At 41.9% G+C, this 25,226-nt stretch overlaps 1 protein-coding gene and 1 long non-coding RNA gene across 7 annotated transcripts in view; one reads left to right on the forward strand and one right to left on the reverse strand.

The window, feature by feature from the left end:
• Positions 1-25,226, reverse strand: part of PSMF1 (proteasome inhibitor subunit 1) — a 46,811-nt gene that overhangs the window by 11,990 nt on the left and 9,595 nt on the right. For all 6 annotated transcript variants that reach the window (XR_007130028.1, XR_007130027.1, XM_047745225.1 and 3 more), the window contains 3 exons: positions 24,771-24,923; positions 22,911-22,993; positions 11,059-11,244 (listed from right to left, as the gene is read on the reverse strand). Coding sequence is in view for 4 of the 6 variants with exons in the window: in XM_047745225.1 (XP_047601181.1) it covers positions 11,059-11,244; positions 22,911-22,993; positions 24,771-24,923 (422 nt within the window). In the remaining 2 variants the exon portion in view is untranslated. The remainder of the gene's footprint in view (positions 1-11,058; positions 11,245-22,910; positions 22,994-24,770; positions 24,924-25,226) is intronic.
• On the forward strand, positions 19,250-25,050 carry LOC125108863 (uncharacterized). The gene is made up of 3 exons (XR_007130029.1): positions 19,250-19,320; positions 19,868-19,983; positions 25,020-25,050. It is a non-coding gene; the product is annotated as an uncharacterized LOC125108863 (long non-coding RNA).

The following is a 25,226-nucleotide window of genomic DNA, read 5'->3' on the forward strand; positions in this document are numbered from 1 at the left end:
AATTAATTTCAAATGGATTATAAATCTAAACACAAAAGGTAAAACAACAAAGCGTCCAGAAAATATGAGAAACACTTCATGACCTTAGGGTAGGGCAAAGATTTCTCAACAGATCAAAAAAAAATAACCACCAAACATAAAAGGAAAGCACTGATAAACTAGATTACATAGAAATTAAGAACATTTTAATTTAAAAAACCACTGATAGGGCGCCCGGGTGGCTCAGTGGGTTAAGCCTCTGCCTTCGGATCAGGTCATGATCTCAGGGTCCTGGGATCGAGTCCTGCATCGGGCTCTCTGCTCAGCAGGGAGCCTGCTTCCCTTCCTCTCTCTCTGCCTGCCTCTCTGCCTACTTGTGATCTCTGTCAAATAAATAAATAAAATCTTTAGGAAAAAAAAAAAACCACTGACAGAGTGAAAAGGCAAGCTACACAGGGAGGATATTTGTAATGCATTTATCTGACAAAGGACCTAAAATCCAGAATATATAACCAATGCCTACAAATCATAGAAAGACCAGACAACAAAAGAGAAAAATGAGCAAGAGATGTGAAAGACTCCTCAGCAAAAGGGGATGGCTAACAGGGCTTGTAAACATTTTTTTAACAAGAAAAAGAAAGGACGCAAAATGTCCTCCACAGAATCCTGGGGGAGTGGTCCCTGAAACTCTTTCGCTTCGCGGGGGTCCACGAGATCAAACTATTTCATCTCAGAAGCTAAGTGCTTTTTTCCACTGTGTTGAACCTGCATTGATGGTACAAAAGCGGTGGTGAGCAAAACCACTGAGGCCTTAGCATGAATCCCAGCAGTGGCCCCGAACTAGCTGTGAGCGTGCCCCCCCACCCCACCCCGGTCAGCCATCAGCCACGCACTATGCACATCCAGTGTCACTTTAGAATGTTCTTGATGAGGTAGTAAAAAATTACCAAGTGTTCTAAAACTGCCATCTTTGAACACACCTCTTTTTCCTATTCTATGTAATGAGATGGGAAACATGCATAAAGCACTTCTGCAGCATAGAGAAGTACAATTGTACTTATCAATACTTTTGCACTTAGGCTGCCAGCTGAACTGGCCATTTTTTTCACGGAAAACCACTCTTACTTGAAAGAATGACTAACAGAAAAACCGTGGCTATTCAGACTTTTTGTTTTGTTTTGTTTTTTAATTTAAGACATTTCTCAAAACAATGTGAGCCTGTTACCGCAAGGAAAGCAACTGACATTATTGCTTATGATAAAACGAAGCTTTCAAGTGAAAATCAGCAATTTGGAAGTTTGTATTTAAATCTGATGGCCTCCCAGTACTGATGGTGAAGAGATGGGTAATATTAATAAATGTGATTTGATACTGGATAATGAGTCAGCCTTTAGCAGATCTACATAACTCAGTCAACCAATATTTCCCAAATGATCAATATACCATCTTCCAATATCATACCTGGGTTAAAGATCCACTCAAAGGACATGACAGACCAGTGGATTTAATTTTTTATTTTTTAAGATTTCATTTATTTATTTACTTATAGTGTGAGAGAGCAGGGGGAGGGGCAGAGGGAGAAACAGAGAGAGAATCTCAAGCAGTCTCTGCACTGAGCGCAGAGCCTGACATGGGGCTCGATCCCATGATCCTGAGATCATAACCTGAGCCAAAATCCAGAGTTGGATGCCCAACTGACTGAGCCACCCAGGCACCCCTGAAAACATTATTAAACCACTCTTTTATCTAATAACTATCTTGATAAGGCTTCGACAAAAACATCACTGCCTGCAGACTAAATGCAGAAGCAGAAATGAGAATCTTGTCTTCCATGCCTGATGATAAATAGGTCTGCAACAACGTGAAGCAAGTCATTCTCACCAAATTTTTATGTTTGAGGAAAAAAATAGGTATTTTTGTAAAAACTTCTTAGTTGTGTTAGCATGTAACGGGTTCATTATTGTTACTTTTAAGTGAATGAATAAATGTGTATTTTTAACATTTTAGCTATAATATCGAATATGGTAAAATGCTGACTGATAGAACCCAAACAAGAACTCTCTTTTTTAAAAGATTTTATTTATTTGAGAGACAGCAAGAGAGAGAGAGCATGAATGGGGGTAGGGGTAGAGGGAGAAGGAGAAGCAGACTCCCCACTGAGCACGGAGCCCAATGCAAGACTCGATCCCAGGACCTCAGGATCATGACCTGAGCTGAAGGCAGAAGACGCTAAACCAACTGAGCCACTCAGGTGCCCCAAGAACTCTTTAATAATTCAAAATTTAATAATTCTTCCTCAATAATTCAGAGTTCAAGAGGGTTTTCTGAGACCAAAAATGTTGAGATCTGCCACCATGGAAAATATAACTCAAACGAAGCAAAAGAAAAAACTATATACAGATGCATATAGCTTTACTATTTAAAATGAAAAATTGAACATGCTTAAAATATCCCATGGAAGTTAGGCAAACTATAGCATATCAGCAAAATAAAATATCAGATACTAAAAAAGATAGATTCAGCACTTTCGTAAACAGGTTATGAAATTTTAAAAAGAAAATGCAGAACACAAAATATTGGAAACATTAAAAATATGTAAAGACAGGCTGATTGGGACTGAAAATGAATCTTGAATGACAAGAGCTCTGTATCTAAGGATTTATTTTTAGTGAAGCCCGTTAAGCGTAGGAAAAGCTGGTTTTTCAAAAGAGCGAATAGGATTTGGGGCATACGGTCTGCCTGAGGACAGATGGAGCAAAGGGAAATGGGTTAGAATTGTAAGACAACAACAACAAAAGTTAGGCTTAGATTAAAAAAAAAAAATACCTTCCCTTACAGATGGGTTGTTTTCAGTAATTCTTCCCCCTAGAGATCTCAGGAGTAGGACAGTCCTACTTTTCACTATCAATTCTCCACCACAATGGAATGTCCTCTCCACCTGTATGCTGGCTGAGAAGCAGCCTGCGTCACGCCCAGTATCCTCTGACAAACTCCGGGTACACATCTCCACACACTTAGGGAAGCAGATCTCTTTCTGTCCCAAGACGGACACCCTATGTGTTTGCTTTTGGAGTTTTCCAGGGGTGGGCTACATAAGATGGGGTGTGGAAAGCAAGCAGGGAGACATGGAACCATGTCCTCTGTGAAGGAGGCAGAGGCTATTTCCCACTCCGAGTACAAGCCTCGGCTGTTCCCGTGATGGGCTAATTAACACCCAGCAGCAGCCAGATGGGCCGGCTCCTGTGCTTCTCTTTCCCTCCTTTCTGCCCTACAGCCCCAGCCCCCAAATCCTGCATTTGAGGAAAAAACAAAAAGGTGAAAGTGTGAGTGCTGGTTGCCCAGCAACCTGGTGGTGGTGGGGGCTCTAATAAAGGAATCGGTGTCATCACAGACACCTGTGCTGACAGAGGAGGAAGGGGGCTGGCGAGGAGTGCGGGTGGAGGGGGGTGAGCGGCTGACAAAAAGCCTCCTAAACATTCTGCCTCTTCTCTGACCATCTCTCACGTAGTGCAGTGTCCTAGTCCTGGGAGACAGACTGGCTTGAGAAAGACCTAATTGAGGGACGGCAAGGGGATGGATTTTTCTCCACACTGTGTGTACTCACTATATTGGATTTGTACACAAATTGATTATCGCATGAACTAAAACTAAAGGGTACAGTGGGGAAAGCATGGGCAGAGTTAGACCCACGGAAGGGCAGACTGGGCCCAGCCTTCCCCCTTCAGGTTGGGTAAAGCTGGGAAGCCACACTACTTCCTTATCTACCGACCCCGCCTGTGTAGAGCAGGGATGCTACCAACCTTCTCACGGGCCTGTCTGGAAGATGAGCCACCATAAATGAAAGCACCTGGTTCGGCGGTCAACACGGCCGACAACCAAGAAATGGCAATTAGTCCTCTCCTTGATAAATGCAGCCAATGTTGATGATAAAGAGACCATGTCTGTAAGGGGCTGGGCCTAAATGCAGTCACCCCACACACCCCCCCCCCCCCAGGTCCATACTCTCACAGCTTAAGTGGCTCCACGGCATCAAATCCTTTTGTTGGGGGAAGACGCTAGGTATTTAAGAACATAAAACAAGGTTCTGTCTTTGGGAGGACCGTCCACTCATTACACCTTCAGTCTGGTTTTGATCTCCACTTGCTATCTGAATGGGGTCCACTGAGTGAGTAGCTAACCTTTACTATATTCTGAGCAATGAACTCAACACGTGACATCCATTACATATCAATCCTAAGAGACCTTGCAGACCAGCATAACAATTCTCAAGGTGCAGATGAGGAGACCAAGGTGCTCCCAGAGGCAACATGTGCTCACCGAGGGACAGGTCAAGCTACAAGGTCAGGGTTTGAATCTAGCTGATCGACTTCCAAAGCCTGTGCTCCAGAATGCCATATAATATTCTCTCATTGATATGGGAGAGGTGGGTGGGGTGGCGGAAAAAAAGGGACCAAGTCCCACGTGCTAAGAGTGGCATGTGGAAACAATGAGTCTCAGCTTTCTGTCTTACTGCTGCCCCCCTCCCTGCCCCCACCATTCCACTTGGCTCTACTCACTTCTTATCTTTCCAGGGCTCTGCACAGGCCGGCCTTCATGCTGGGACACCCTCCCTATCCCATTCTGCACTGGCTAACGCATCCTCCTCATTCTTTAGGAGCCTGCCGAGAGGTCAGCCCCTCCTTGGGGAAGTCTTCCCTGAACACCAAGTGTGGTTTAGGCTCCTCTTCTACGTGCTCCCTAGTACGCTGTCCCTCCCTGATGAGAGGACAGCAGGAGCAGATGGCATCACTGGTCTTCACGAAGCACCCATGGCTGGATCTAGTGTCGCACACCTAGTGAGCTCAAGAAATACTTTGGACTTAAGAACCTAAGTGGTTCCTTAGCATCTACATTTTCAAATACCTTTAATTTTAAAATAATTAAAGAGTCATGAGAAGTTGGAAAAAGGGTGCAGAGAAATCCTGCGCACCTTCACCCAGTTTTCTCCAAGTGATACCACCGCAAAGCTCCCTCATGCTACCTCGCTCACCTTCATAGTCGCACCTACAGCCTGCCCCCATCCCTAGCCTCCGGCAAACACTGATCTGTTTAGCACATCTACTAATACTGTCATTCTGAAAGTTTTGTGAAGGTGGAATCATACAGTTTGTAACCTTTTGGAATTGGCTTTTTCTTACTCCTTTACCTTGCTGAGTATTCCTCGGGCAGCACCACAGCGTGCATAACCTCTCACCAACTCAGAGACATCTGAATTGCTTCCAGTTTGTTTTTGACTATTACAAATAAAGCTGCTATCAACATCTGTCTATAGGCTTCTGCGTGGGCATAATTTTTGTTTCTTGACGATAAACGCCTAGGAGTGCAATTCCTAGATCTTAATAGGAAGTGTTTGCTTAAGAAACGGCCAATGTTCTTGAGTGGCCGTACCATTTTACATTCCCACCACCAACAGGTAAGAGACTGAGATTCTCTGTACCATCTCCAGCATTTGGTACCATTTTTATTTTTACTTTTAGCCAGTCTAGTAGGTGTGAAGGATTTCACTGCTGAATTTCCATTTCCCTAATGGCTAATGGTGCTGAATACCTTTTCATGTGCTATGTGCCATCTGTGTATCCTTCCAGTGTGCCATCTCTTCACATCCTTGTCCCATTTTCTGATTGGACTTTTTTTTAAACCCGTAGAGTTTTGAATGTTCTGTATCTTCTTAGACACAACTGCTCTGTCAGATGTGTGGTTTGTAAACATTTCTCCCAGCCTGTAGTTTATGTTCTCATTCTCCTAACAGGGTCTTTCATAGAGCAAAAACATTTTTAATTTTGATGAAGTACAATTTAACCATGTCTACTACAGATTGTGCTTTTAGTGTCTAACAAATGCTTCAGCAAGCCCTAGATCCAGAAGATTTTCTCCTGTGAGTTCTAAAGTGTTATAGCATGAAGTTTCACATTTAGATCTGTGATCCCATTTGAGTTACTGGCTCACATTCATTCTGAGCCCTGGGCTGGTAACCCTTGCTGAACTCATGATTATTACTGTTGCTACTGCTATTATTTGGTAGATTCCCTGAGATTTTCTATGTAGACCACGGTCATCTGCAAATACGAACCGTTTTATTTCTTCCTCTCTTATCTGTATCCTTTCATTTAATTTTATTTCTCATCTTAATGTGGTAGCAAAACTTTCAGTACTATGGTGAGTAAGACTGGTAAGAGTCGATACCTATGCCTTGTTTCTAAGGGGGGAAGCATTCGGCAGTTTATTTTAAATAAATCACTTCTGCTGGTATGATGATGAACCCACAAAATACCACTTAGGTACTAACAAACTACTCTCTAGTTGAAGGTAAGACACAAAAGTCTCAATCATGAGCAATTATCAATTTTCTTATAGTCTGAACCCAGAGACCTCATTTCTTTGTTATATGTTCACATTTCCAATAAAGCCAAGGCAAGGCTAGGACTTTTTTTTTAACAGTTTACTGAGATAATATTTCACATATCACAAAATTCACCCAGTTATACTATACAGGGAAGTGGTCTTTAGACATTCACAGAGTGTGCAAATATTATTAGGATATTTTCTTCACCTGGGCGCCTGGGTGGCTCAGTTGCTTAAGCAACTGCCTTCGGCTCAGGTCACGATCCTGGAATCCCGGGATCGAGTCCCAGATCGGGCTCCCTCCTTGGCAGGGAGTCTGCTTCTCCCTCTGACCCCTGCCCTCTCATGCTCTCTCTCTCTCAAATAAATAAATATAATCTTAAAAAAAAAAAAAAGAAGAAGAAGAATATTTTCTGCACCCAAAAGGAAACTCTGTACCAATTAGCAGTCATTCCCTATTCATTCCCACCAATCCCTCCACCTCGGTTCCTGGCAATGACTAATCTTCTTTCTGTGTGTATGGATTTGCCTATTCTGGACAATTCACATAAAATCATACAATATGTAGATCCTCTCACTCAGCAAAATGTTTTCAAGGCTCACACTGGTTGTGACATCCATCAGTAGTTCATCCTTTTTTTACTGGTGAATAACTTTCACTGTACACACTTGTCACTTTGTAGATCTGATCATCAGCTGATGGGTATTTAGGCTGTTTCCACTTTTTGGCCAGTATGAATATACTATGGACATCCACATACAGAAGTACGTGCTATTTCACTGTGCTGTGGAGTTCTGTTTCCCTGATGATTAATGATTTTGAGCATCTTTCACATGCTCATGGGTTACTTTAATTATTCTGGACCATTTTTAAACTGGGCTTTTTTATTACTGAGTTGTAAGACTTATGTATTCTCGATACAAGCCTACAGTCAACTATGATTCATAAATGCTATCTCCCATTCTGTGGGTTATCTGTTCACTTTCTTGACTGTTCTTTGATGCACAAAAGGTTCTAATTTTGACAAAGTCCAATTTGTGCTTTTGGTGTTGTATCTAATTTTAAGTCAATTTCTGTGTGAGGAAGGGGTCCAACTGCATTCTTTTGCCTGTGGACACAGAGTTGTTTCAGCACCATTCGAAAAGACTGTTATTCCCCCACTGAACTATTTTGGCACACTTGCTGAAATCAATTGCCCATGGATGTATGGGTTTATCTCTATTTTTTTTTAATTTTTTTTTAGATTTTATTTATTTATTTGACAGAGAGAGAGAGATCACAAGTAGGCAGAGAGGCAGGCAGTGGGGTGGGGGGGGAAGCAGGCTCCCTGCTGAGCAGAGAGCCCCATGCAGGCCTCAATTCCGGGACCCTGAGATCACGACCTGAGCCAAAGGCAGAGGCTCAACCCATTGAGCCATCTAGACACCCCTGGGTTTATTTCTAGATCTCAATTCTATTCCCTTGGCTTTACATGTCTATCCTTATTTCAGTACCACATTGTCTTGACTACTGCAGCTTTGTAATAAGTTTTGAAATTGGAAAGTGTGAGTTTTTTTTCTTTTTCAAAATTGCTTTGGTTATTCTGGTTCTCTTGGATTTTCCATATGAATTTTAGGATCAGCTTGACAATTTCTGAAAACAAAAACAAAAACAAAAACCCCAGAAAACAAAAAACCTACAAACAAGAAACTCTGGGATTGGGATTGCACTAAATACGTATATCAATTTGGAGAATACTGCCTATATTAATTCTTCTTATCTATGAACACAGATGTGTTTCCATTATTTAATCTTAATTTCTTTCAAAAATGTTTTATAATTCTCAGTGTACAAGTTAATTTTTGTTAAATTTATTAAATATTTTTTCTTTTGGGGTTATTATAAATGGGATCATTTCCTTAATTTTCAGATTATTCCTTACTCATGTACAGAAATACAACTGATTTTTGTTTTTTGATCATGTATCCTGTCACATTGCTGAACTTGTTTATTTTAAAAGTTTTTTTAGAAGATTTCTTCGGATGTCCTATATATGAGAGTTCATGTAAAAGAGTTTGTTTACATCTTCCTTTTTAATCTAGATACTTCTCCTTTTTCTCGAGTGATTGTCTTGACTAGAATCTCAAGTATGATGTTGCATAAAAGTAACAAGAGTAGACATTCTTGTCTTACTCCTGATCTTAGGGGGAAAGCATTTAGTCTTTCTTCCTTAACTAGGATATTAGCTGTGGGTTTTCTGCAGATGCTATTTATTGAATAAGAAACTCCTTCTATTGCTAAATGCTTTTATTCTGAAAGGGTGTTGGATTTTGTCAAACGCTTTTTCTCTACTGAAATGAACATGTGATTTTGTCCTTTGTTCCATTAATGTGGTATATTACACTAACTTATTTTCAGATGTTAAACCAACCATTTCTGGGATAAATTTCTTTTGGTCATGGTATATAATCCTTTTTCTACGTTGCTGGATTTATTTTGCCAGTATTTTGTTGAGGATTTTAAAATCTATATTCAAAAGGAATACTGGTTTGTACCTTTCTTCTGAGGTCTCTGGTTTTGGTATCAGGGCCCCACGGATCCAGACAAGGTCAAACACTGTATTTAGTTGATATAACTCTTTTAATAACAGCCCTGCTCTCCCTTTTTTCCTCATGCCATTCATTTGACAATGAAAACAAGGTTAATTTATCCTGTAAAAAATGTTCAGTTTTTTAAAATGTTCCAGTTTTGGCTGCAACACATGTATCCTCATGTGTCTATTTAACTCATTCTTCTATCCCTCATGCTTCGTCTGGGAGTTAGATCTAAACCCAGGCTGCTGTGTACTTACTGCTGCATCATATCAGAAAACACTTAAAAATGTCTGGCTACACCATTTTTAGTGTTAAGATTGATCTATGGGCTCAGGTGCTATCAGCCTGGATCTATTCTTTATAAAGTTCTCCATCAGCCTGCTACCTAAGGGTTTCAGCAAACGCTGATGATTGGTGCCTAGATACGTTCTTTCAGGAGATGCTGCAACATGGTTGATTCTTTCAATTCTTCCAAGGCTAGGAAGTTTTATCTTCACAATTAAAAACTCCAGGTCTGATTCCTAGTTAGGGTGGCAGAGCTTCGAGGTGCTGCTGTGGAAGCCCTGGGGGGATTCCTGCTTGCCTCTGTGGTTGGAGGATCCTCGCAGCACTTGAGGCGGACGCTAGAGACAAGGCACATTCTACATAACAAGTTCTACATTAGAAAAATGACCTGCATCCCACACAACTTTCCAAAGTCTTGTTAGGTGTTCAGGGAGGTGTAAAGCCTTCATAAATTATCCAAGTCTAATGAGACATTCTCCATCTAATATTTTGTTTGCCATTCTCCTAAGAACTGTTCATCATTTCTGAAGAGTCATGTTAGTAACAGCAATGCAGTTTATAGTATTTGAATTTGGCTTGAATACATGTGTATATGCCAGCTTTTGTTGCTGTCAAATTCTATATAATTCCATATACAAGTGCAAATGTCTGACTGTATTTTCCAGTGTAACTCTACTTAAGCATCTACATGATCAATCAGACATTATCTTATTAATTACTCTCTATTTCTCATTTATATTACAGTTAGGACTTTATACTGATTCCTTTTGAAATGTGCATTCAGTTAGATTATCTATGAATATCATTTCAAGAAAAGTAAAGGAGATTCCACAAAGTATTTGTTTAGACATGGGCAGAGAGTCTGAGACAGCTGAGAACTACTAATTACTTAAGGTGTAAAAATCCACCCCAACCCTCTTGATTGCCATCCAGGGCTTGTTCTTAAATCTTGCCACCAGATTTGGCCACATCATAGCCACAGCACTACACTGGGATTTGACAACTGAACTGCAGCCCTGGCCCTGACTCTTTATTAGTGGCTGGTGACCTCAGGCAGGTCATCTTACCTGTGGTCCTGTCTATAAAATAAGGAGGTTAGATTAGACAAGCTGTTCCCAACCCTTCAACTACTTTTTAGTATTCGCCCTCCCCACAGGATTTCTGAAGAGTACCAAAGAGACTTACCAATTATTATTCATTGTAATAAATTAATTTCCCATTTTTTAACTAAACAAAGATACGTTAATTGCAAAACAGGATAAAATAACAATGGCAGTGAACACTTACTGGGTGCTTATTATGGCCCCATGGTGATGCCCCAGACCCCCATTACTGCTACACTGGGGATTCCAAATTGGGAAAAGCACTGTCTCAGCCAGAGACTAAGGTCTCCCGCTGGTTCTCGTCTCCTTCCTCAGAGCACGAGTCTCCTGTCGTAGATGCTGCCACCCTAACCTGGTAAGATCTTGGATGAGACATGCTCATATCCCATGTTGCTTTGGAAAAGTTCTGAAGCTGTCAAAGAGGTTAGGTGGCTACCATGAATGAAATGGAACGGGAAAGACAGTTGGCCTCCAACCCCTCTGGGAAGGTACTTCTGCATCTCCGCGTTTCCCTGAAATGCCCAGCCCCGGTCCCTGCAACACAAAGAAGCTGGGTAGTAAGGGTGACTAGGAGTTGTATCAGAACTCAATGCTCCACTTCTGTCTCCATCCACCAAGACTCAGACAATCTGCTGCAGACACATGGAAGCCAGAGAGGGGGCCACGTGGCAGGATGGTTATGGCTAGAACCCTGCAGAAGCACGGGATGGCTGCCTGCTGGGGGCTCTGTACTCACCAGGGAGGCTGCCGGCTCGTGTGTGGGTGCTGTGGGTGAATCCGGAGCGGGTCCACCTCTCTGGCAGTGGCAGGCGGAAACTCCCGGTGGGGACTGCTGACACTAGCCTTGTCCCAGTGCTCATGGATAGGTGTGATGATTCCAGACACAATGCGAGACCGAAGTTCCTCACTGTTCTTGTAGGTCCTGTAGGAAGGAGACGAGGTGTCAACTGCTTGCACCTGGCTGGCAACCCCGTATACACTATTCTGGCAGCGGCGGCGGCGGCGGCGGCAGTGGCGGCCCTGATAGCTCTTCACTTTGCGCTTGGACTGTTTGCAAGGGTGGGGACAGGCCGCCCGGCGGACCTGTGTGAGGGGGGCAACAGCCCGGTGTCGTCTCCGAGATTTGGGCCTAAGCTTCTTAGGCATCTGAGTTGCCCCTCCTCGCTTACCACCCCATTAGAAAGAGGTGACAGTGCAGGGGCACAGGGCCTGGACTGGCTACTCCTCTGTACCTGCCCAACCCTCTCCTCAGCCTCATTGTGTGTTCATCAAGGGTCATGGGAAGGGTCATGGACGGCCAAGGCTCTTGGGGAGGATGAACCAGGTTCCTGGTCCAGGTAGGTGGGGCTCTGGGGGCTCAAGGTCCAGTTTTGTCACCAACTCAGAGCCCTCGGAAGGCTACGCTGGGCCTCTTTTCTCTGCCTGTGACAGCCAAGCATGGTGGGCTGTAGCTGAGTGTTGAGGCAGGCTGAGGTAGCAATGAGTGGGTAGTGCTCCAGAATTCCTAAAAATCTGAAATTTAAAATGAGCCATATCCTGGGCCAAAAAGCAAATCTTACAAATTTTAAAAACCTGAACTATATAGAGTATGTTCTCTGACCATATGGAATGATACCAAACATCAAAATAGAAGGAAGTCTCTAAATAATGGAAATTAACCCAATTCTAGAAAACCCTCAGGTCACAGAGGAAGACATGAAAAAAAAAAAAATACAAAGCACTAAATAAAAATATATAACATATTATGTGGGGTAGGTGTGCCTAGTGTGTCAGTCAGTTGAGTGGCTGACTCTTGATTTTGACTCAGGTCATGATCAGGGTTGAGAGATCGAGTCCTGTGATGGGGCTCCCCGCTCAGCCGGGCATCTGCTTGGGATTCTCTCCCTCCCCTTCTGACCCTCCCCCAACTTGCATACTCTCTCTTAAAATAAATTTTAAAATCTTAGAAAAAAATAGGCAGGGATATGGCTAAAAGTGTTGAGAAGAAACTTCATTGCACTAAATGCTCACATTGGAAAAGAGGAAGGAAATGGATAATCAAAATTCTGACCTCAAGAACCTAGAAAAAGAGCAAATAAAACACTAAACAAGGGGGCACCTGGGTGGTTCAGTGGGTTAAAGCCTCTGCCTTCAGCTCAGGTTGTGATCTTGGGGTCCTGGGATGGAGCCCCACATCGGGTTCTCTGCTCTGGGGGGGAGCCCGCTTCACCCCACCCTCTGCCTGCCTCTCTGCCTACTTGTGACCTCTGTCTGTCAAATAAATAAAATTTTTTTAAAAAGCCCTAAGCAAGGCTGAAGTAAGGAAATAATAAAGAATAAAAATCAATAAAAGAGAAAATAGGAAAATGAGAGAGAAAATTAATTAAAAAAAAAGGTTCTTCCAAAAAATGAATAAAATCAACAAACTCTTAGCAAGACTGGCAAACACAAAAAGAGAGTAGACACAAATCACCTATAGCAAGAATGACATGGGATATTACAACACATGTATTGTCACTGGAAGGATAATAAGAGAATACTAACAACTTCAACTACTTAGAACACACCACTTCTTCAAAAACCACAAACTAACAACTCAGCCAAAATAAAATAATTTGAAGAGTTCTATTACAGTAAAGAAATTCATACTTAAGCACCCAAAACAAAAAATCTCTAGAGCCAGATGATTTCAGTGGAGAATGCTACCAAACACTTAAAGAAGAATTAAGACTAATTTACAGCTATTTCCAGATAATAGGAGAGGAAGAAACATTTCCCAACTCATTTTATGAGGCCAGGATTGCCTCACATCAAAGCCAGACAAAAGAGCACAAAAAACAAAACTACAGACCCGCACTTCCCATGAACTTGGATGCACAAATGTTCAACAAAGTACTAACAAGTAGAATTAAAAAATATATTAAAAGAATCATACACCCCCAGGATTCACTGTCAGCATGCAAGGCTGGTTCAGTATTCACAAATCCCTGCTGTATCAATAAGCAAAGAAAAGATATATGATCCTACCAACGGATGCAGAAAATGCATTTGACCAAATCCAATGCATTTGACCAAATCCAACATGGAAATCCATTCATTATAAAAACTCAACAAACCAGGAACAGAAGGGAACCTCTTGAGCTTCATAAAGAACACCAACAAAAATCCACAGTTAACAAAATACTTAATAGGGGCTCCTGGGTGGCTCGATAGGTTAAGTGTCTGCCTTCGGCTCAGGTCATGATCTCCAGTTCCTGGGATCAAGCCTTTCACATCGGGCTCTCTGCACAGTAGGGAGCCTGTTTTTCCCTCTCCCTCTACCTGCTGCACCCCCTGCTTGTGCTCTCTTTGTCAGATAAATAAATAAAAACCTTAAAAAAAAAAACCACAATAACAATCATTTTAATAATGAAAGCCCTGAGCTGACTGCAGGATATTTCTGAAGCTAAGTGGGAGGGAAAGACTGGGGAGTAGGGAAGGATGGAACAAAAGCTGAGCTATGACTTTTTTCCCCCTTTTAAGATTTACTAGAATGGAAAGAGAGGTAGAAGTCTTACAAATTAAGTTTATTTCCCTTTAACTGGGAAGTTACTCAACAGGTAAAAGTGGCAAATATGGATTGTATTCCCATATGATTTAGGTAGTATGTTCTTGGGACCTTAAATACTGAGTTTTGGGAAAAGGCTGCTCATATATATGGAGCAATAATGATACAACAACTAATATTTATTGAGCACTTACTATGTGACAGGCACTGTTCTAAGTCCTTTACATACATTACCTAAGTAAGTTAACAGAACAACTATTAGTTGTTACAAATCCAGTAAATAAAGTCAGAATTTGAATGAAAATTATAATAAAATAATGAAAGATTCAATGCTTTGCCTCAGACTGGGAATATGGCAAGGATGTTCTCTTTTACCACTCTTAAATAACATAACACTGAAGTTCTAGCCATTGCAATAAAGCAATAAGTAAATAAGAAAAAAGAAAAAATATAGATTAGAAGGGGAATAAAACTTCCCTTTTTTGCAGATGACATGACGGTCACCCTTGAAATTCCCAAGAAATCTACCAAAAAAACCTCCAAGAACAATGAGTTCAGCAAGGTGACTGCATAGAAGATCAACACGCATGTCTATATACTAACAGTGAATACCTGCGAATCAAAACTAAGAGCAGAATACAATTTATAATCACCCCCCTCCTCCAGAAAAGAAACAGCAAAAACATGTTCAGGAGCTACTTGCTGAAAATTACAAAATGATGATGAAATAATTCAAATAAGACTTAATAAATAGAGATATACCATGTTCATAGCAAAAATATCTATTTTCCCCATAAAAGATTTAATGATCTACAGGCTTAAGGCAACTCCCGGCAAGGTTTTTATTGACACAGGCAAGCTTATTCTAAAGTTAGTACGGAAAGGCAAGGACCCTGGAATAGCTCGGACTCTTCTGACAAGATAAGTAGGAGGAATCATTCTACTCAATTTTAAGGTCTACTATGCAGCTACATTAATCAAAACTGTGTGATACTGGCAGAGGGACACACAGAAAGATCAATGAGAAAAAATAGAAAACCTAAAAGCAGGCGCACATTAAGTACAGACAACTGCTTTTTGAAAAAGCTGCAAAAGTAGTTGAAAGAAGGAAGAACAAATGGTTTGGAGCAATTTGACATCCACAGGCAAGAAAATGAACCCCTATCCAAACCTCACATTTTACATAAAAATTAACTTAAAATAGACCAGAGACTTAAATGTAAAATGCAAAACTATAAAAAGCTTAGGATAAAACATAAGAGAAAATCTTGGGGCTCTAAAGCTAGGCAAAGCATTCCTGACACCAAAAGCATGATCTGTAAAGTTGATAAAATAAGTATTATCAAAATTAAAAACTTTGTGAAAGACCCTGTTGAGAGAATTAAAAAACAAACTATAGGCTGGGAGAAAACATTTATAAGCCATCATCTAAGAAAGGACTTGCATCTAAAGTATATAAAGAACTCTCACACATACAGCAGTAAAGAAACTCAATCCAATTAGAAAATGGGCAAGGGGCACCTGGGTGGCTCGGTGGGTTAAAGCCTCTGCCTTCGGCTCAGGTCATGATCCCAGGGTCCTGGGATCAAGCCCCACATCGGGCTCTTTGCTCAGCGGGGAGCCTGCTTCCCCCACCCTCCTGCCTGCCTCTCTGCCTATTTGTGATCCCTGTCTGTCAAATAAATAAATAAAATCTTAAAAAAAAAGAAAGAAAGAAAGAAAGAAAGCAAATGGGCAAAAGATACATACAGACACTTTGCCAAAGAAGATACACATATGGCAAATACACACATGGAAAGATGCTCAACGTCATTAGCCATTAGGGAAATACAAATTAAAACCACGAGATAATACTACATACCTATCAGAATAACTAAAATGAAAAAGAGTAACACCACTAAATGCTGGTGAAGATGCAGAGAAATGGTATCACTCCTTCACTGGCAGTAGACACGTAACACAGCACAGACACTCTAGAAAATCATTTGGCAGTTTCTTAAAAAACTAAACATGCAACTGTCATTGTGCTCTTGGGCATTTATCACAGAAAAGAGAATTACATCCACACTAAAGCCTGTACCTGAATGTCCACAGCATTCAGGTATGCTTATGTCCATAGTGTTCATAGTGCATATGGCATTATGCAGAGTGAGCAAAGCCAATCCCATAAGCCTAAGCTTACATACTGTAAGATTCCATTTACTTAACATTTTTTTTTAAGGCAAAGGTATTTTTTAGAAGATTTTATTTCAGAGTACCTGGGTGGCTCAGAGGGTTAAGCCTCTGCCTTCAGCTCAGGTCATGGTCTCAGGGTTCTGGGATCGAGCCCCACATCAGGCTCTCTGCTCAGCAGGGAGCCTGCTTTCCCCTCTCTCTGCCTGCCTCTCTGCCTACTTATGATCTCTCTTTCTGTCTCAAATAAATAAAATCTTTAAAAAAAAAAAAGATTTTATTTATTTGTCAGCGAGAGCAAAGAGAGTGCACAAACGGGGTATGGCAGGCAGAGGGAGTAGCAGGATCCCCATGGAGCAAGGAGCCCGATGCAGGACTCAATCCTAGGGCCCTGGGATCATGACCTGAGCTAAAGGCAGACCCTTAACCAAATGAGCCACCTAGGTAGGTGTTCCTTAACATTTTTGAAATAAAATTTTAGAGATGGAGAATAAGTGGTTGCTGGGGTTAGGGATGGGGAGGGACAGTGGGTGTGGCTATAAAAGGGCATCAGGAGGGATCCTTATGGGGGCAGCTGGGTATCTCAGTCAGGTTAAGCATCTGACTCTAGATTTTGGCTCAGGTCATGATCATAGGGTTGAGATGGAGCTTCATGTCAGTCTCCAGCCTGGAGCCTGCTTGAGATTCTCTCTCTCTCTCCCACCCTCTCCCTTTGTCCCTCCCACCCCTTTCAAAAAAAGAAAAAAAAAAAAAAGAAGAAGAAGAAGATGGATTCTTACGGTGTTAAAAAGGCTTATATCAATGTCAATATCCTAGCTGTACAGTTTTGTACAATGTGATCACTGAGGTAAAATGTATAAAGGATACAAAGAATCTCCGTATTATCTCTTAGAACTGCATTTAAGACTATTATTATCACAAAATAAAATTTTTTGATTTTTTTAAATTTTTAAGTAAGCTCCATGCCCAGCATAGAGCACAACACGGGGCTTGAACTCATGATCCTGAGATCAAGATCTGAACTGAGCTCAAGAGTTGGGCCCTTAACCAACTGAGCCACCTAGGTGCCCCTCAAAATAAAACGTTTAATTAAAAAATACATTTTTATTATATAACCATAAGATGACTGAGAAATTTAGAGTAGATCAGTGATTTCAAATTTTCTCTCTCACAGAAGGGGGCCCAAGGAGGATAAAAGAGAAAGCCCAGGGACCTCTACTTCCTGCCCTTACCTTTTCCACCAGAATAATTTTACTTTTACCACTTTAATGTGTCAATCCTAAAGAACACTGTGAAGAAAGAGTTGGTGGTTCAAAAGTGTAACACGTGAAATGGCTTGGAAGATCTAAGGGCCTGTGGTTTCTACATCCCTACAATAATCAGGTTCTTGCTCAGAACACAGAACTTTGGGGACCTTGCTGCTTCCCTGACCAAGCTGGGTGGAAGGGGAAAATCTAAATCTTCTTTCCTTTCAATCAGATGAGCTGTGTGGGATACAGCTAGAAGGCCTCTGATCCCTCTATGTAGGATGTGTGTTTACCTGCAGAATTCCAGTCTGAAATTCTTGCACAATTTCTAAGCCTTTGTAGCACTGCCATTTTGGTAGCAGCAAAGACAGCCTATAGGCTATCATCCTGCAAGGGCAGAAATAGAAGGGGCACAGCAGAAAGGAACTGGTTTCCTACTCCTTAGGAAATCAGGGTTTGCTCGGCAATGGGCACAAACTCCCCCGTAGTGTGGACAAGCCAAGCCATGAGCACTACCAAGGAGGGCTGGATGGGGGAAGGTGATTAGAGATAGGCAGTTCAGTGTCACTGACAATAGGACAGAGCAGGGAGGGTGGGCCTTACGATCAGGAGGCAGATCCATACCCGAGCTCTCAGAGCCTCAGTTTCCATGGAGAGGATTCCTGGTGATGAGATATTTTTCCCTTTGTATGTTTACTACAAGCTGCTACACCCAGCCCTGAGCACTCTGTGCTGACATCTCGTTTTGTTCTCACAACAAGTGGTAGCATTGTTGGTTCTGCATTTCACAGTCACCAAAAACCAAAACAAAACACTCCCCCAGCACATAATCCCAGCAAATGTATTAAAACAAACAAATAAATAAATAAATGGAGCCACTGTGATCGTTTCTCGCAGTACTGCTAAGGGGACTAAATGCTGGAATGGGCATGTAGAGCCTAGCACGGGACCTGGGTTCCTGCATAGATTTCATCATCTTCTCCTGCAATACAATTCCAGAATGAAGAAGTCAAAAGAAAGGCTCCACGTCCTTTCCTTACCCACATTAGGGGTGCGGGGCTCACACAGTGTGCAGCACCCACTCTGGCTGCTGCTCTGGGCTGGCCTCACTTCACTCATTCCACTGGCCACTATATGCAGAACAGACCCAGGCCCTGCCCTCAAGGAGATCACAGGCCAGGGTGGGGGTGACCAACTCGAACCATAAAATACCGACGTATCAAATGCTTAAAAGGGTGTTATGAAACTTCAGACCTGGTGGGCAGGCAGGCAAGGCTTCTCTGAGGAACTCAAATTTCAATGGGAACTGAAGGAAGACCGGGAGCTGGCTGCGTGAGGTGGTCAGGGAGAGTGCTCTAGGCACAGGGGAGAGCTCAGAAGCGGGGCAGTGGTGCGTGTGGCACAGTGGCTGAGGCACAGCCACTAGGGGGGACGTGGTACAGGATAAGGTTGCCAGAGTTAGGCTTGAGGCCTCATCGAGGATTTTGTTTTTATCCTAAGAGCAAACAACACTCACTGGAGGGTTCTGAGTATTTTTCAGAGTGAAAACAAAATTTTTTAATTGTGGGAAAATACATATAAAATTTAGCAGCGTAACCATCTGTAAGCATAGAGCTCAGCGGTGTGAGGGTGCAGATTACAGTCACCACCACTAGCCATCTTCTGAGCTCCCCATCTTGCAAAACTAAAACTCTGGACCCAGGAAATAGTAACTCCCTATTCTCCCATTTTCCCAGCCCCAGCATCCACTGTTTTACTTTCTGTCTCTATGAGTCTGACTACTATAGGTATCTCATCTAAGCGGAATCATAACATGTTTGCTTGTGAGTGGTTTATTTTGCTTAGCATAATGTCCTCAAGGTTATTCCATGTGGAAGCCTATGTCCAGCTCTTCCTCCCTTCTTAAAGCTGAGTAACTGTAGGTACAGACCACACTGTATGTATGCCACTGTGCATCTATACAACGTTGTTTATGCATTCATCTGTTCTAGGTATTCATGGATACCTACGTGGCTTCCACCTTCTGGCTACTGTGAATAATGCTTCTATAAACGTGAGTGTACAAGTATGTATTCTGGACCCTTTCAGTGCTACTGGGTATATGCCCAGAAGCAGAATTCTTAGATTCTATGGTAATGTAATTTTGTGAGGAACCACAACACTGTTTTCCACAGTGGCTGTACCATTTTAAATTTCCACCAACCATGCACAAGGATTCCAATCTGTTCACATCCTGGACAATACTTGTTATTTTGTTTTGTTTTGTTTTGTTTTGTGATAGTAGCCATCCTAATGTATGGGAGGTTGTATCACTGAAGGATTTCAAGCCAGGGTTTTAACCATGACCATGTTTTAAAAAGGCTGGTCAGACTTCTGTGTGGGGAATCAACTGAAGGTGGTGAGCCGAGCACAAGTCAGGAGCTCCTCACACAAAGGCTGCTTGGAAGAGGGGCAGAGATGAAGGGGTGGCCTCAATCATGGAGGCAGATGGTCTGCAAGTTTGAGAGGAGTGGGGTGGGTTCAAAACGGTTATTCCTGATTAGGATTCTAATCAGGGTTTCTAGGCTGTTCTGATGACTGTGAATTTACACTCATGCCAGGCTTCCTCTAAAATCAAGAAGGTCAAGGAGGATGGCAAAAAAGTCCCTATGATGCAAGAAAGTGGAAATAACTGGGCCTAACCACGTAACAGTTTCATTACACTTACAGAAAAGGAGTAAGTACCCTCTGAACATAATACTCTGACTATGTACATCCTCAGTGGGACACAGCTGAATAAAAAGAACTGGAAAGGAACTGTACTTGAAACTTTATTTGGTTGATTTTTTCTTCATTGATACTGATGTAGCAGGTCAGAGACTGTGTATTTTAGGATCAAACAAATGAGTACATATGTTGATGCTGTTGGAAACTGGAGTTCTCACCACAGAAGAGAGCTAAAGTACAGAATAAAAGAGTAAGAATCCCATAGTGTTAGATTAAAAATGAAAGCATCACTTTAAAATTTAAGAAAAGACTTTAAGGAAAAAGATTCTAAGCTCTATTCACTCACTGAAAGTGCCTGGAAGCAATGACATCCTTAGTATTAATGAGCATATTCAGAGCTCAGATTCTGGTTTTTAAATATGATTCCCCACTAACAGAAATCATGGCTCCTTAGAAAATCAACTGATTTCAAGGCAGGGGCAAGAAAATTACAGGGTGAGGCTGGGACATCTTACTGTGTCAGAAAGTATGAAACACTCTAGGAATGATGGGTACATGTCAAAAGGACAAAGAAGGCAGCCTAAAGGGTTCCCACTGGGCATCCAAAGAATGATAGAAATGGACCATAACTTAGAATAAAAAAGAAACTTTAAGTCTACATTTAAGTCTATTTATTTAAAAAAAATAAAAATAAAGGAGACAGGAAAAAACTTTTTTTTTAAATGATGATAAATGTAAAAAGAATGATTAAGACAGAAAATTACTGTCTTACATTTATCTCTGTAATAACAGACTCAGGCGAGAATCATGGATAGATGCCAAGACTGCTAGATGGAAGACTGCTAGGAAGCAGAGTACTCACAGTCTGCTGGTATAATCCTGCAGATGACTTATTAAACATAAAGGAAAACAGATGCCCTTACCAGGGAGAAAGTTGGCAGACACCAAGTGATCGCCAAGTGATCAAACTGAACAGATTCAACGAGACAGACGTCTGCACCTGAAGTGAGACACTGAGGAGAACACAGTGTCATCTATGCAATGCTCTTGTCAAAAATGATCGGTCTGAATCAAATGATGACCAAATAACCTAATAAATCTGATTGCTAGGAAACAATCTGAACATTCTACATGATTACGGATCTGGAGTCTTCGAAAATACCAAGGCCGTGGAAAACAAACATCTAGGAAACTGTTCTGGATTCAAGAGAATTAAAGGGCCATGAAGATCTTTGGTTGGGTAAGAAAGAACCCTCAAAACCAAAAAGCCCAAAGACTAGCTATAAAGGACACTCCAGGATGACAGCAGAAATATCAGCATGGACTGCGTATTCAGTGATACTCCTGAGTCCGCGCTACGCTTCCCGAGTGTGACCACTGTGCTAATGTCATACAGGAGGACGCCCTCATCCGAACAAGGAGATAAAGATGCTGCTGGAGTATTTAGGGGTGAAGGTTCACAAAGTCTGGAGATAATTCTCAGCTGGTTCAAGAACAGAAGAGCACACAGAAAGATTAAGCAAATATGGTAAAACATTAAACACTGGTAAATCTAGTTGACAGACATATGGGCGTTCACCATATTTTTGCAAACCACCTTTTCTGTGGAGTAGCAAATTTCAAAATAAAGTCAAGAGAATGAGAAAATAAGACAGACAGGGAAAAAAATCTTTGCAAAACATATATGATAAAATATCATCACCCAAAATACACAAAGAACTCTTAAAACTTAACAGCAAGAGAATAAACAACCCAATTAAAAAATGGGCCAGAGATCTAGATAAACACCTCACCAAAGAAGATATGCAGATGGAAAATAAGCATACGAAAAGACGCTCCACGACGTGTGTCATTTGGGAACTGTAAATTAAAACAAGATACTACTACATGCTTATTAGAATAGCCAAATCTGAAAAACTAACACCACCAAATGCTGACAAGGATGTGGAGCAACAGGAACGCTCAGAAATTGTTGGTGGGAATGTGAAATGGTACTGCCACCATGGAAAACAGCAGGGCAGGTTCTTACAAACAGAAACATGTTCGGGGCTCCTGGGTGGCTCAGTTGGTTACATGTCTGCCTTCAGCTCAGGTCACGATCCCAGGGTCCTAGTATTAAGCCCCACATCATGTCCGGCTTCCTGCTCGGTGGGGAGCCTGTTTCTTCCTCTCCCTTTGCCCCACCTTCTTGTTCACTTGCTCTATCTCAAATAAATAAATAAAATCTTAAAAAAGAAAAAAAAAAAGTAAACACTCCCACACACACTGCCAACAATGAACCTGAATGTAAACCATGGCATGCGGGTGAGAATGTGTACTGATGCAGGTACTTCCATTATAACAAATGTACAGAATGCTGATAGTGGAGGTGGGAGTGGAGGGGGAGGTGTTCATGGGAACTCTGCACCAGCTGTTCGATTTTGCTGTTAACCTAAAGCTGCTCTAAAAAATAAAGCTCATTTAAAAGAAAGAGTTGGAGGTAGAGGTAGGCACACCTTTTCTCCAGGAGCCCACTGTAACTGACCCCACTGGCCTGACTCCACTTCTCCCCTGGAGCCACTGCAGCACTTGTGGACTCTCGCTTCTATCATTGTACTTCACGTAGCATTTCCCATGTAAATCTTCTCTTAAATTAAAAATAGAAAAGAGAATTTAGACCTTGCAGATAATCTAATCCCATTTCCTCATTTCACGGATGAGGACACAGAGGTCAAGAGAAATAAAATGTCCAAGTTAGAGGTGTGAGACCTAGTCTCCAGACTCCTGCTTTACTGCTTCCTGCCTTGTAGCTGACTGCCTTCATGACCTAGTACTGGAAGTGACTGTGCCCAGAAGACAAAGATCATTTTATTAACCTTTCTTGACTCTCTGGACTTCTCCACCCCATTCCATTTTCTCTCTTCTTTTTCCCAAGGAAAAGCCATCACTTAGAAGTACCTGTGGAAGTCAGCCAGGTGTTCTGAATCGATATAATCATCCAAATTCAGGGTCAAATCTGATACCTGCTGTGACCCACTTTCCTAGAAAAATGAAAACAGAAAACGAGAGACTGGGGATATTTCTGGGCTAATGGGAAAATATTTAAATATTTAAATATTTAAATATTTAAAATAGTTAAATATTCAGGTTAAAGAAATATACACACAAAGAACATACCAGGAATGTCTGTAATATGTGGAATACCCTTCCAGTGCTTGGGGTCTGCTTTGATTTAGAAAGATTGCCTTTCTGAGGCTGAGCCCAGTAAACCTACTTGCCAGGCTCTTTTGCAGCCTGGGCACAGGCATATCACTGACGTGTCAAATGGATGCACATGTTTGACTTGGAGGTGGGCAACATGGAAAAGCAGGCCCAACAAAGGGTAGATGTCTTGCTCAGAAGGGCAGCAGCAGAGGCATGGACAGCTCATGAGAAGCTCCAGGGCCCACAGCCCAAGCCAGCACCTCATGCCTGGGGTGGTGGCAGCAGCAGTGGTTTTCATGGTGTGCTTGTGAGCACTGTCTTGAAAGCCCAGCCTTGAACCTGTTTCTCCAGCCCTCCCAACAATTCAATGGCTATCCCAGTTCTTTTAATAAACCACATCTATTTGAATAACTTGAGGGAATTTTGTTATTTATAACTAAGAACTCTGTCTGATACATGATCTAAGTCTTTGTCAAAACAGAAAGGGTAAGATGAACATAGGGGAAGGGAAGGAAAAATAAGATAAAAACAGAGAGAGAGGCAAACCATAAGAACTCTTAACTCCAGGGAACAAACTGAGGGTTGCTGGAGGGGAGGTCAGTGGGGGGGATGGGGTAACTGGGAGACAGATATTAAGGAGTACATGTGATGTAATGAACACTGGGTGTTATACACAACTGATAAATCACTGAATTCTACCCCTGAAATAATAATACAGCATACGTTAATAATACAGCATATGTTAACTAAACTGAATTTAAATAAGGGGAAAAAAAACATAAAGGGATAAATTATGGTACTATAAAATCTACATACTAGTTAAAATGAATAAGGTGTATCTACATGCATTTCCATGTAAAGACCCCCAAAATATATTGAGTGAAAAAGGCAGGTACAGTGCAATACAGACTGCATGCTACTTTCATATGAGCACACAGAGACAACGAAGACTAACTTAACAGGAGAGTCACTGCCCTTGGGGGTCTTAGAGTCCAGCAGCAGAAGATAAACATCAAATCAAAGGACAACTAAGTACATAATTACAAACTGTGGTCAGGACCAGCAAGGAAATAAAATGATGAAGTAGAGAGGCATAATTTAGATTTTTCTGGCAGGTGAAGACTAGGTAGGCAGAACTACACTTTTTGAGGAAGTGAAAAATGAGAAGGGATCTGCAGGAGCTGAAGGGAGGAGGGTGTGTGTGAGGCAGCCCACGGTGGTGGGGAGAGTTTTCCATCCCTGGAAATAAGACATGTAAGGGCACTAGGATAGCAGAGGGCTAGGTTTATCTGAAGAACTAAAAGTAGCCCCTGCTCCGGCCTATAGTAAGCTTTTTTCCTTCCCTGGTGTCATCGAAAGGATGATTTGCATAATCATTTACATAATCATTCCCCTGTGATGAAGTACCCCCCTTGGTAATACCAGAAGGTGAGCATCTTTGAGCACAAAGCTTTTCTATATGGAGGATTCCTGTCTTAGTTCCAGAAGTAGGGTCACTGGGTAAAGTCCTCACAAACATTTAAGGCTCTTGATCTGTACTGTTAAATGGGCTGCACAAAGGTGATCCCAACGTCCGCTCCCACCAGCAGGTGCCAACATGTCCCTGAGACTCACCAGCACATTGATGATCATGCTGTTCTCCACGGTGACCGCCTTCACAAGGAGCTGTCTGGACCCATCCTTAGACTCATACCGGAGGACATACAGGTCCTTACTGCTATTCCATCCAGCAGGCAGCAGTTCTGACTTCTTATCATTGGGACCTGGCTGAGAAGACACTGAGGTTGAGAGGAAGATCACAACCTCAGAACAGAGGTATGAAGGACCTTGGAGATAACCTAATCCCATTTACTCATTTCACAGATGAGGACATGGAGGTCAAGAGAAATAAAATGTCTAAGTTAGAGGTCTGGGACTCCTGCTCCAGTGCTCCCTCTGTTGTAGCTGACTGCCTTCATGACCCAGTGCTGGAACCTGTCCAGAATCTGCAGCCTTGGTTTAGTAAGAATCTCCTCTCCACCCCCCTGCCAAGAATAAAGCCAATCGCCTGAAGGGATGCTGTGAAATTCC

Source organism: Lutra lutra, chromosome 9 (genome assembly GCF_902655055.1).
Source record: "Lutra lutra chromosome 9, mLutLut1.2, whole genome shotgun sequence".
NCBI lineage: Eukaryota > Metazoa > Chordata > Mammalia > Carnivora > Mustelidae > Lutra > Lutra lutra.